This window comes from Oryx dammah, unplaced genomic scaffold, assembly GCF_014754425.2.
Source record: "Oryx dammah isolate SB20612 unplaced genomic scaffold, SCBI_Odam_1.1 HiC_scaffold_27, whole genome shotgun sequence".
In the NCBI taxonomy this organism is placed as follows: Eukaryota; Metazoa; Chordata; class Mammalia; order Artiodactyla; family Bovidae; genus Oryx; species Oryx dammah.
The window spans coordinates 112,368,919-112,381,852 of NW_024070211.1; the positions used below are offsets into that span (position 1 = coordinate 112,368,919).

The following is a 12,934-nucleotide window of genomic DNA, read 5'->3' on the forward strand; positions in this document are numbered from 1 at the left end:
TAGTCTTGACTAGATGGACTTTAGTCGGCAAAGGAATGTCTCTGCTTTTGAATATGCTATCCAGGTTGGTCATAACTTTTCTTCCAAGGAGTAAGCATCTTTTAATTTCATGGCTGCAGTCACCATCTGCAGTGATTTTGGATAAATAAATACCTCTGCTCAAAAAATGCATGCAAGTGTTTTAGAATTATATTTATATAATATTTTGGTTCTCTAGATTAATCTGGGCTTCCTTGCTAGCTCAGACAGTAAAGAATTCGCCTACAATGCAGGAGACCTGGGTTTAATCCCTGGATTGGGAAGATCCTCTGGAGGAGGGCATGGCAACCCACCTAAGTATTCTGGCCTGGAGAATTCCATGGACAGAAGAGCCTGGTGGGCTTTGATTAATCTAAGCCATTAAATAACATTAGCAAATGTATTCACAGCAAATATAAAAGAGTTCAGAATAAAAGAGTAAGAAAACAAACTGAAATAAAAACAAATGGATGGTGACTTCCTTGTTGGTCCAGAGATTAGGAATTCTCCTCCCAGTGCAGGGGGACCTGGCTTCGATCCCTGGTCCGGGAAGAATCCCACATGCCACGGAGCAACTAAGCCCGTCAGCCACAGCTACTGACCCCACAAGCTTAGAGCCTGTGCTCCACAACAAGAGAAGCCACTGCAACGGAAAGTCCATGCACCACAACTAAAGAGTCGCTGCTATTCAGTGCAGTAGAGAAGCCCACACACAGCAGTGAAGAGCTAGTACCGCCAAAAAGTGAACAAACAGAGGAGCTTCCGCAGTGGTTGAGTGGCTAAGCTTCCCAATGCAGAGGGCCCAGTTTTGATCCCTGGTCAGGGAACGAGGTCCCCACATGCCGCAACTAAGACTGAGAGCGGCCAAATAAATAAAATATTTTTATAAATTAATATAAAATATTATTAAGACTAATATAAAATATTATTTTTAAAAGCTGTCTATATGAATTGTTTGACACAGTAGACACTCAGTGTACTAGCTGTTTTTGTACAGAAGTCTGCAAACTGGAATCTCTTTGAGCAAAGGCAGCTTTTGATAAAAAAAAAATTTAGATGAAAGGACTCATATTTTTATTGTATTTTTTTAAAGGGGGTGGGTAAAGAATGCACCTGCGATACAGAAAATGCAGGAGATGTGGGTTCCATACCTGGGTGGGGAAGATCACCTGGAAGAGGGCATGGGAACCCACTCCAGCATTCTTGCCAGGAAAATCCCACGGACAGAAGAGCCTGGGGGCATACAGTGCATCGGGTCGCACAAAAAGTCAGACACAACTGAGCGACTGAGCACAACACAGCACACATAAACATGGAAAGTCAAATATGATAAATACATGAAGCTAACTAATACAAGCCAGTTATGAAAGTGGAATCCAGTATGGAAGAAATCTGATCTTTGCTCATAAGCTTGACTTGACTCTGAATGATAAACTGGTTAAAAAGGAGAAGGAAGACCTTCAGAGAAAGGAATTATCATTGATTAAATACCTGGAGTTTCTAGATCCTAGGGTAAGATTTCTGTTCTCCCTTAAGGAGCCTGAAGACCAAAGAGGTTAAATCACTTCCCCTAAGTCACCCAGCTTATAGGAGGCATAGCCAAGACTCCTGCCTCCAGCCTGTTTGACTCCAGAGGGTATCCTAATACACCACAGTTAATGACCTCAGTTCAGTTAATCACATATCTATCGAGAACCCACTCTGAGTAAAGCAACTGTTAGAAATACATCAAGTTAGGTGTTTGTTTGTTTGTTTTTATATATAGAGAGAAATGGATAGAAATTTAAAGCGTGAAGAAATCTGGAAGATAATTCTGTCCAGCAAAAAATAATTTTCTAGGAAGAAACAAGGGTCAGAGTAACCAGGTGGCTCCAGGGCCATGCATTTTGGAATTAGAATTTAAATTTCCACTGACCTAGTTTTGATTACATTATATTGTGTTTTATTATTTTTTTTAAAACCTAACCCTTCATTAATTCATACTTCAAGTCTTATTCAAGGGCTTTCTTTGGGGAGGCTTTCTGTGTAATTTTAGCCCCAAGTGATCTCTTTGACCAAGTTACATAAGTTGTTTAGTGGAAAATTGAGTGCTTGAATGTGCTTTTGTTATCCAAACTGAATACAGGTTTACAATATATCTGACTTTTTCATGTCATCACAGTGACCTTCTGTTGTTGAGCATGAAGAATCTAAAATCTCTCAGTCTTTTATACCTTGGGATATCTCTTACATCCCAGTCCTTAAATCTTCAGTATTTATTTCATTCAGTTTTAGCCAGCCTTCCATCCTGCCAGGTTAGTCTGTCCTTAGTTGGGTATATACTTAACTGGAGAGCAGGCTGCTCCCTGGAACAGAGCCCAGGCAGCTGTCCTGGTAGCTGCACGTGGTAAGTCTCCTGCAACCCACCAGGAAAACCATTGAGCAATAAAGGCTTCCCAGCACCAGTGATGTTTGTAATGCCTCCCGCGTGACTCCCTCTCGGCTGTTCACGAAGAGCGAGCAGAGTGACTAGTTTATTTTTCCTTCTTAGTATTTCTAGCCATTTTTCTTCCAAAGAAACGTCTTCATGACATATGTCATGAGGAATATAGGCTGTATTATATTATGGAACCTGAATTCAGTTCGTTTATCCTTCTTTAATTCCCTGAATATCTAAAGGGCAGCATTTGAAAGAAAACCTACAGAACTGAGAGATTTGCTGCTTGCCGTGTGCCTGTGTTGTTGAATGGGTCCCATTAAGCCTAAAAGTGACTCAAAGAGCACAACCTGGGTATGACTCTGGTGATTCAATACAGAATTGAAAATCATCCTCACCTATTTTTAATGCTGTTCTATAGCACTGAGAAGTGGGAGCTGGTTTCCATCTTGCAAGAATCAAATTATTTTAGGAAAATGCCTGTAAAATAGTATTCTTGGAGTAAAAATGCAATGAAGTAAACAACTTTTTTTTTTTTACACTGGTTCTTGTGATCTGACACGTGTAAATCTTCTGATTACTTAGAGAGTGCATTCTGCCTCAGTTATCTTTATAATCAGAGCCTGAAACAGAACAGAATGTCTACCTACTTCCTGCCTGAAAAAGCAGGATGTTTGACCTTATACACTACTGTTTTAGGGTTGGTTGTTTGTTGTTGTTGTTGGGCTGCACTGAATCTTCATTGTGCCATGGGCTTTCTCCAGTTGTGGTGTGGAGGCTTCTCATTGTGGTGGTTTTTCTTGTTGCAGAGCACAGGCTCTAGAGCTCGGGTCAGTAATTGTGGCTCACAGACTTAGTTGCTCCACGCTTGTGGGATCTTTCCAGACCAGGGATCAAACCCAGGTCCCCTGCGTTGGCTGGAGATTTCTTAACCACTGGTCCACCAGAGAAGTCCCTGTTTTTGGAGTTTTTAAATCAAGTATTTCCCATTGTGCCTTACATTCTGCTGCTAAGTACAGTAGCTCTGGGTTCTGTGGGAATAATGAGGTACACTGTACTGAGAAGACCAAGGGCGTTGTCTTTTCAAACCCATACTGTTCTTTAGAAGCCTGGTTCAGTTGTAGAGTTTTGTGATGTTGGCCCAAGCCTAGGAAGAGGGCTGTCTTAGTCCATTCAGGATGCTGTAACAGAATACTGAAGATGGGATGACTTATAAACCACAAACACACTCATAATTTCTGGAGGTTGGGAAGTCTGAGATCAAGTTGTTAGCAGAGTCAATTTCTGGTGAGAACCTACTTCCTGATTCACAGTTGGCCATCTTCGTGCGGTGTCCTCATGTGGCAGAAGGAAGGGGCGAGGGAGCTCTTTTATAAGGGCGCTGATTCCATTCATGAGGCTCTACCCTCATCACCTTTTACAGGTCCCACCTCCTTATACCATCACTTCGGGGGTCAGGTTTCAACATATGGATTTTAGGGAAACACATTCAGTCTATGCAGAAAGCATGTGTGAAATGTAGCCCCACTACTAAGAATCAGGGCTCCATTTTTCAGCGTGTGGTAGAGGAGTGTCTGCCACAGTGGGTATGGTGTGGGGAAGATGTGGACTCGATAAGAAGCTGGCTTACTTGCAGAGGTGATTTTGGAAATATAAATGGTACAATGCATTGGGTAGAAAGCTGGAAGCCGAAGGTTTAAGATTAAGCAAGCTTCTCCATTCTATATCTGAAAAAGTTCAATGAGGGCATGCTTGGAGAATAGACAAGCAAGGAAGGGCTCTCAAGAAATTTTGCCCATTTGATTGTCATGGACTGCAAGAGGCAACTTGTAGCTATCCAAGGCTTTATTCCGAAAGTTCACATCAACAAAGGGCTCGTGAACACAAATTTCAATGTGGCTTCTACTGTAGTTGTATAATTGATTGACTGGCATTCTTATGAAATAATAGCCTGAAGAAACCCTTATGCATGTAAAAGAACAGAATGAACATTGAAGCAAATCCACACCCACAGGCATTGTACTCTCCCCACTGCCCTGTTCAGAGTAAACATTTACCTTACATGAACTCTTAGCATGGCAGTTATTTAAACACACTTAATATCATTATTGTCAGATACTGTTTATTCATCCACCCTTCAAATGCTGTTGAGCTTCTGCTGTGTAAAGCATGTGATCTTTCTCTCTCGTGTGGTTTTATACTAGACAAGGTGCAAGACAAGCAAGGCTTCTCTGAAGAGCAGTGGGCTACGAGAACAGATGTCAGAAGGGAGAGGAAGACCATTTAATAAAACACTGAACCAGAGCCTAAGTAGGTATACTCAGCGTCCAGACTTTTGTCTCACGGCCTCTCAGAGCTTATGGACTTCTTCAGGAATAACCCAGGAGATGTTTGTTCTGGATGCAAGTCAGGAGAAACTCATAGCTCAGAGATTAACTAAACTAGTCCTTCTATACCTAGGGTAGTTCTGGGGAGGTAAGGAAAGAATTTTACCTCTTTCTGATCCAGTCCTAGGGAAATCAAAATTTCCATGCAAAACAGTATTTTAAATATTTATATGCTCTAGTCATACATACTATGGATAACATGCATGTATTGTTTTTTCTGATTAAAAATTATAGAGGCTATTGTAAAGAATTTGGGAAATATGTGGAAATTTTAAATCAGTTATGATTCTTTTTACTCCCTAGTGCGTGCTCAGTTTTTTCAGTCATGTCTGACTCTTTGCAACCGTATAAACTGTAGCCCACCAGGCTCCTCTGTTCATGGAATTCTCTAGGCAAGAATACTAGCGTGGGTTGCCATACCCTCCTGCAGGGGATCTTCCCCAGCCAGGGACTGAACCCACGTCTCCTGCATTGCAGGCAGATTCTTTATCCACTGAGCCACCTGGGAAGCCCTTTGCTACCTAGAAATAAACACAAATAATATATTTTATTTCCTCCCCATCTCCTTTCTTTTATGTGTGATTTTAATTTTTTTTTTTAAATGTTGGCTCTTATCTTCTTAAATTTGGGGAATGGCTATTCCCCTTTAAACTATTGGGGAATGGCTACGCACTCCAGTATTCTTGCCTAAAGAATCCCATGGGCAGAGGAGCTGGCCGGCTACATAGTCCGTGGGGTCGCAGAGAGTCAGACATGACTGCGTGACTAATACTTTCACTTTCAGTATTCTCTGAGTACATCCATATTTCTGCAAATGACAATATTTTGTTCTTTTTTATGGCTGAGTAATATTCCATTGTAGATATGTACCAAATCTTCTTAGTTTTAATAGTATAAAAAATATTTAAATTTTTTGGCACAATAGAGCATTATTTTAGCCTTCATTGTTATTATGTTTCCTTTTTACCATAAAGCTGAACTTTTTCAAGCCACTAATCCATTATTTTGATGTGTGAGCCATTTGCTAGAGTATCCCAGAATTTAAATCTGGAAAACAATGGGAAAACAACAACTGAAGGAAAAATTCTTTGCTGCATACTTACTTCAGCAATTTCCATTGATGAACTATTGACAAGCAGGTGCCTATAGAGGCAAATCTCTATAATACATCCACTTGCATTCAGATACCAGCTACTATAAGCACAGGTTTTAATAATTCAATTAATCCCAGGTATTTCTGTTGGAGCTTGTTTGAATTGCTAACAGGTATCATGATTTCCATTTATTGCAAATATCACTTATTTATTTAATCTATCTCTACTTATTATTAGGCCATTTCCATGAAACTCATACAACATTCTAAAGTAGCATGTTGTTTTTGAGATGTTAAATTCTTAGTTTATTAAATTGGAACCTAAAGCCTTATTCCATAAAAATATCTTTTGCTTGCAAATCATACTGCAAGAGTTTTTCATAACTGTAAAAAATTAAAACATGAGCACAACAAAGTCACACAAGATAATAGTTGTTCTGTTATTAGCATATACCTACTCAAGACCATTTAGACATGCTTACCAATACCTGAAAAGATAAACTCTCTCCAAGATATAATTTGTTAGTATCTTAAATGTAAGCATGAAAGCTAGCCAAAACACTGAAAATTCCATGTCATGCTGAATTATAAAATCATTGTCCAAGGATTCAGAATATTCTTATATTTATTCTTATTGATGAAAACATTTTTAATGGCTTCGTGATTTAGATATTCTGAAGAATATATCAAAAAGTGCCAAAGGATAACACTGCCTGATTTTGACCAAGACTGGTTCCAACATTAAAGCGTCCTCACATTGAGCTCTCATGCTTTACTCACAGAGAGTTGATCTGCCACTGAAAAACAGAGGGCTTACGATCTCCAAACTTCACATGAACTCTGTTTTTACAACAAAGGTCATTTATGCTGATTTAGAAATAGAGTTGCCACATGGATGAATAATTGTATTTATTGTCCGATTAGTATATTTTCTTTCTACTTGGAAAACTAAATTATGAGAAGGTTGTTTGATGAATACAGAGAAACCTCTACACACAGTGAACACTCAGTAATTGTTAAGGAATTATTTCTATCGCCCCCTTCAACACTTACTAAAACAAATTGTCAAATCAACCTTGATAAAATGAATGTCTCATCCAGTTACTAATAATGCTCCTTTCTCTTGTTCCCATATTGACCCCATGTCAACCCATAACCTCTGTTTTCTGTCTAGTCAAACTACCTTGAAAGCAAGTTTCACACGTTTTTAATAAAAAATCGTCTCCTACTGGGGTGTCCCAGGTGGTGCTGGTGGTAAAGAACCTGCCTGCCAGTGCGGGAGACGTAAAAGACATGGGTTCAATCCCCGGGTTGGGAAGACCCCCTGGAGGAGGGCGTGGCAACCAAGTCAAGTATTCTTGCCTGAAGAATCCCATGGACAGAGGGGTAAGAATACTGGAATGGGTAGCCATTCCCTTTTCCAGGGGATCTTCCCGGCCTAGGAATCTAACCCAGGTCTCCTGAATTGCAGGCGGACTCTACTGTCTGAGCCAATTTTGTCATAACTGTTCATCCAACCGACAGAAATTTAGTCGTGTTGCAGTCTGCCAGTGGGGATATTATGCAGAAAGAAATCTGTTTGACTTAAAGGAAGGAGGCTTTTGCTTAAATAAATGTGCATCTCCCCTCTTTAATCATCCCCCTCTACTGCCAGTCATGTTGGCTTTCTACCTGGTAAGCACTTCTGCTGCTGCCAGTTCAACCCCATTTCTTTAAAAAATTTTTCAGAAACTTTCAATATAAATTCTTAATCTAGCAAGACGACTGCCAAAGGTACTGTTTTATTTATGAAATAAATAAAACATGCAGTATCACATGCTTGTTGAACACATACACATCCTTGTAAAGTATGTGAAAGAAAATTGAATATAAAATCTGTTTTATGAGACTTTTATAAATGTGAAATTTTATGCAATTTTGTATTTGATTTTTGTATAGGCAGAAATACTCAGCGTCCTCAGTCACAGAAACATCATCCAGTTTTATGGAGTAATTCTCGAACCTCCCAACTATGGTATTGTCACAGGTAGGAACTCTATTTGACTTTTTTCTTTCCCCATTTACCTAGCTTTAGCTTCTTTAATATGCTCAAATGCTTAATATTACATTCTGTCATGAATTGTGTGCTACTGTCAGATGTTACTTTTGTTGCTATAAAGCATTAATAAAACTGATTATATCAATATAATTAAGAATGGTGTTTCCACTTCTACCCATGTTTAATTGTGCTAATTATATCTGTGTAAATGCTATTTAAATGCACTCGCAGCTGCAATACCAATATTTAAAGGTGCCGTTTAACTAAAATTTCATTTAATTAGTTGAAATGAGCGATGTTTTTTGTAACTCTGTGACCTTTTACAAATTAAGATTTCTTGAGCTACTCATGTTGTAATTCTTCGCAAGGCATTTTAATCCCATTAGAGTATTCTTTCTTCAAGGTCTCTGATGTGAGAATAATATTTTTCAGGTTTGGTCATCTGGGTTGGTAATGACCTTGATCTAAATTATCGCATAATATGGAACTACAATTTATAACTGATGGAAATACTGTTTCCAAAATGGAGCACACAGAAAATTTTGCCATATAAAAATACAGAAAGGCACCTATTTATATTACTTTATACTTTGGCCACCTCATGCGAAGAGTTGACTCATTGGAAAAGACTCTGATGCTGGGAGGGATTGGGGGCAGGAGGAGAAAGGGACGACAGAGGATGAGAGTGGCTGGATGGTATCACCAACTCGATGGATGTGAGTTTGAGTGAACTCTGGGAGTTGGTGATGGACAGGGAGTCCTGGTGTGCTGCGATTCATGGGGTCGCCAAGAGTCGGACACGACTGAGCAACTGAACTGAACTGAATTGATACTCGTAGTTGTATAATAATCCAATAAACAGCTTCAGTTCAGTTCAGTTCAGTCGCTCAGTCATGTCTGACTCTTTGCGACCCCATGAGTCGCAGGACACCAGGCCTCCCTGTCCATCACCAACTCCCAGAGTTCACTCAAACTCATGTCCATCGAGTCGGTGATGCCATCCAGCCATCTCATCCTGGGTCGTCCCCTTCTCCTCCTGCCCCCAATCCCTCCCAACATTAGAGTCTTTTCAGTGAGTCAACTCTTTGCATGAGGTGGCCAAAGTACTGGAGCTTCAGCTTTAGCATCAGTCCTTCCAAAGAACACCCAAGACTGATTTTCTTCAGAATGGACTAGTTGGATCTCCTTGCAGTCCAAGGGACTCTCAAGAGTCTTCTCCAACACCACAGTTCAAAAGCATCGATTCTTTAGTGCTCAGCTTTCTTCACAGTCCAACTCTCACATCCATACATGACCACAGGAAAAACCATAGCCTTGACTATATGGACCTTTGTTGGAAAAGTAATGTCTCTGCTTTTGAATATGCTATCTAGGTTGGTCATAACTTTTCTTCCAAGGAGTAAGCGTCTTTTAATTTCATGGCTGCAGTCACCATCTGCAGTGATTTTGGAGCCCCCAAAAATAAAGTCTGCCACTGTTTCAGGTCTATGAGAAGTATAGTGTTCAATTTTACAATACATAACTTTGACCCAAGTTCTTTATCATGGCAGTTCTTTGACCAAAATAAAACAAACAAGAAAACCTTAAAAGATCAGGCAGCCCTCTTTTCTTCTGCTGTAGTGGTAAGAACTTGGATTGTCTTTATATATTGTCTTAAAATAACAACAAAATACCCTCAATAAAAAGGACTGGATTAGGTACTTCCTTATAAATTATGTTATCTAATATTTAGAATAACCTATGTCACGTAAGAAACTGGAACTCTAACTTAGGTACTTTTCCAAGATTACCCAACTAATGGTAGAACCACAGTGGTGTAAATTTTTTAATTGATTTTATACAGAATATCTGCTTCTTATATGTAAGCTAGGTTCTGGAAGGCTCTGAGCACACTTTAGATCCAATAGATGTGGAAGACTGAATGTACTGTTCCATTTTATGTAAGAGACTTGAGTGTCCTCAACCAACCCCTGGCAGATAACTGAAGGATGATAGTACAGATGCAACTGAGTCAAGTGTGGAAGCTCAAATGGGTTGGAAATGATAGCACTTGCCTTGCCTCTTGAAATGAAAACTAGTATGGCAGACTTGTAAGTAAGTAAGGCAGGCACAAAAACCTTGATCACCCAATCCAACTAGCTCCCTCTTTTTAGAACCTCATTGTCTTTCTCAGATGCTGGAGTCCTGATGGGGAAACCTTGAATAGCTTGTACCTATTCCATCTTGAGTGTACTTGTTAATAAAAAGGTTGTTGCATCAGGCAGCTATTGTCACTCATACTGAGGACGTGAAAGAATAATTTATCAGAGTGGTGGAACAGAATGGACACCAGAATAGGAACTGAGAGATGAAATCTTGTGTTGATTCTGCCAAAGCTCCATAGATGGGTCCCTGATGATCTGTGTCTCAGTTTTCTCTTCGTGAGTGAAGGGACGAGAATTGATTATTTCTGGGTGAGAGTGTGTATAGGTGCACCCATGCATGTGTGTTTGCCGAAACTTCTCATCACAGAGACGATTTTCTAAAACCTGCTTGTAAGACTTAGAACAGAGTCCAAGAGGTAGCTGCCATTTTATTTCCCTTGGAAGGGAAGTGAACATCTTTTTCTCAGATCTACGAAATAATGGGGTGACTAGAATCTCCAAAGGCAAAAGAAAGGGCACAATAGAGGGTCATCTTCGATCATTCTTTGATTTTTGGAAATGTCTTAATTCTGTGCTACCGATCAAGCAATAAGCAAGAACTGGAGTAACTATAGTAATTTCAAACAAAATAAACTTAAGAAATATTACTAGAAATAAATTGAGTCATTCGTAATGATAAAAAGTATCAATACATCAGGAAGAGATAGCAACTGTAAATGTATATACATAGGTCCTCAAAGTACATGAAGCAATAACTGACTGTAAAAGAGAACCAGTCAGTTCAACAAAGGGGTTTCAGTATCCCCATTCTCAGTAATTGATAGAACAACTAGATAGAAAATCAGCACGGATACAGAAGACGTGACAAACACTCTCAACCAGCTCTACACACCACCGAACAAAGAATGCATATTCTTCTCAAGGGCATATTCTTTAGCATGCATGATAAGTTAAATCATGAAATAAATCTTAATACATCAAAAAGAATTGAATACAATGGAAGAGCAGTTCAAGTTCAATACATGAAGCAGGGCACTCAATGCCAGTGCTCTGTAACAACCTAGAGGGATGGGGTGGGGAGGGCGGTGGGAGGCGGGTTCAGGATGGGGGGACACATGCGTACCTATGGCCGATTCATGTTAATGCATGGCAGAAGCCATCATAACTTTGTAAAGTAATTATCCTCCAGTGAAAATAAAGGATTGAAGAGTTCTTTAATCACAATAGAATTAAAAAATCAATGCAAAAAAGAAACCTGGAAAAGTCCCAAATGTTTGGAAATTACACGACACGTTTCTAAACAGTCAATGAGTCAAGAAACTACAATGGTTTTTAAAATATTTTCGACAGAGAGGAAATGAAAATGCAGCATATCAATATCATAGGTGGAAGACAAAGTAATACTTAGGAGGGAATTTATAAGCATATTAAAAAGGAGAGACATCACTTTGCTGACAAAAGTCTGTATAGTCAAAGCTATGGTTTTTCCAGCAGTCACATACGGATGTGAGAGGTTGGACCATAAAGAAGGCTGAGCGCCGAAGAATTGATGCTTCTGAACAGTGGTGCTGGAGGAGACTCTTGAGAGTCCCTCGGACAACAAGGAGATCCAGCCAGTACCCCAAAGGAAATCAGCCCTGAATACTCATTGGAAGGACTGATGCTGAAGCTGAGCCTCCAATAATTTGGCCGCCTGATGCGAAGAGCCGACTCACTAGAAAAGACCGTGATGCTGGGGAAGATTGAGGGCAGGAGGAAAAGGGGACGACAGAAGACGAGATTGTTGGATAGCATCATCGACTCAATGGACATGAGTTTGAGCAAACTCTGGGAAATGATGAAGGCCAGGGAAGCCTGGCATGCTGTAGTCCATGGAGTTGCAAAGAGTTGGACACAACTGAGAGGCTGAACAACAACACAGCTATGTTTTATTTAAAAAGAAGGTCTGAAATTGATCATTAAGCTTTAACCTTAACAAACTACAAAAAGAACAAAATAAGCCCAAAGCAAGGCAATGAAAGGAAATAAGGATTAGAGCAGAATAGAATAACATAGAAAACAGAAAAATAATAGAGACAATCCATGAAACTAAAATTTTGGTCTTTGTAAAGCTCAGTAAAACTGACAAACCTTTAGCTGGACTGACCAACAAAAAGGAAAATACAAATTGGCAAACTCAGAAATGAAGGGGAAGATAGCATTATGGTCCCTACAGAAATTTAAAAAGGTTATAAGGGAATATTATGACCAACTTTATGGCAACAAATTAGACAATTTAGATATAATGAAAAAATCCCTAAAAATATAAAAATTTTCAAAACTGACTCAAGAAGAAACAAAAAATCTGACCAAAACTGCAAGTAAAGAAATTTGAATTCATAATTTAAAACATTTCCATAATGAATTTCCAAACCTAGGTGATTTCACTGATGAATTCTATACAAAATATAACACCGGTCCTTCCCATACTGTTTCTAAAAATAGAAGGAACGCTTGCCAGTTCATTCTGTACAGCCAGCATTATCCTAATAGCAAAACCAGACAGAACCATAATAAGAAAACTACAGACCACCATCCCTCCTGAATATAGATGAAAAAATCCTTGACTAAAAAAAAAAATCCTTCACTACATATTAGCAAACTTAATCCATCTACCAATAAAAAGGATTATACATTACAACCGAATGGGATCTATCCCAGAAATGCAAGGTTGATTTAACATCTGAAATCAATTAATGTAAAACACCATAATAGAATAAAAGACAAAAACCAATTTGACATTCTACAACATCCATTTATAATAAGAAATCTCAGCAGGCTAAAAATAGAAGGGAATTT

The 12,934-nt window shown here is 39.2% G+C and overlaps 1 protein-coding gene across 6 annotated transcripts in view; it reads left to right on the plus strand.

Annotated features, from left to right (window-relative positions):
- The window catches only part of MAP3K20 (mitogen-activated protein kinase kinase kinase 20), a 169,461-nt gene that overhangs the window by 68,323 nt on the left and 88,204 nt on the right, over window positions 1-12,934 (plus strand). For all 6 annotated transcript variants that reach the window (XM_040229363.1, XM_040229366.1, XM_040229364.1 and 3 more), the window contains exon 3: window positions 7,853-7,940. In XM_040229363.1, coding sequence (XP_040085297.1) covers window positions 7,853-7,940 — 88 coding nt within the window. The remainder of the gene's footprint in view (window positions 1-7,852; window positions 7,941-12,934) is intronic.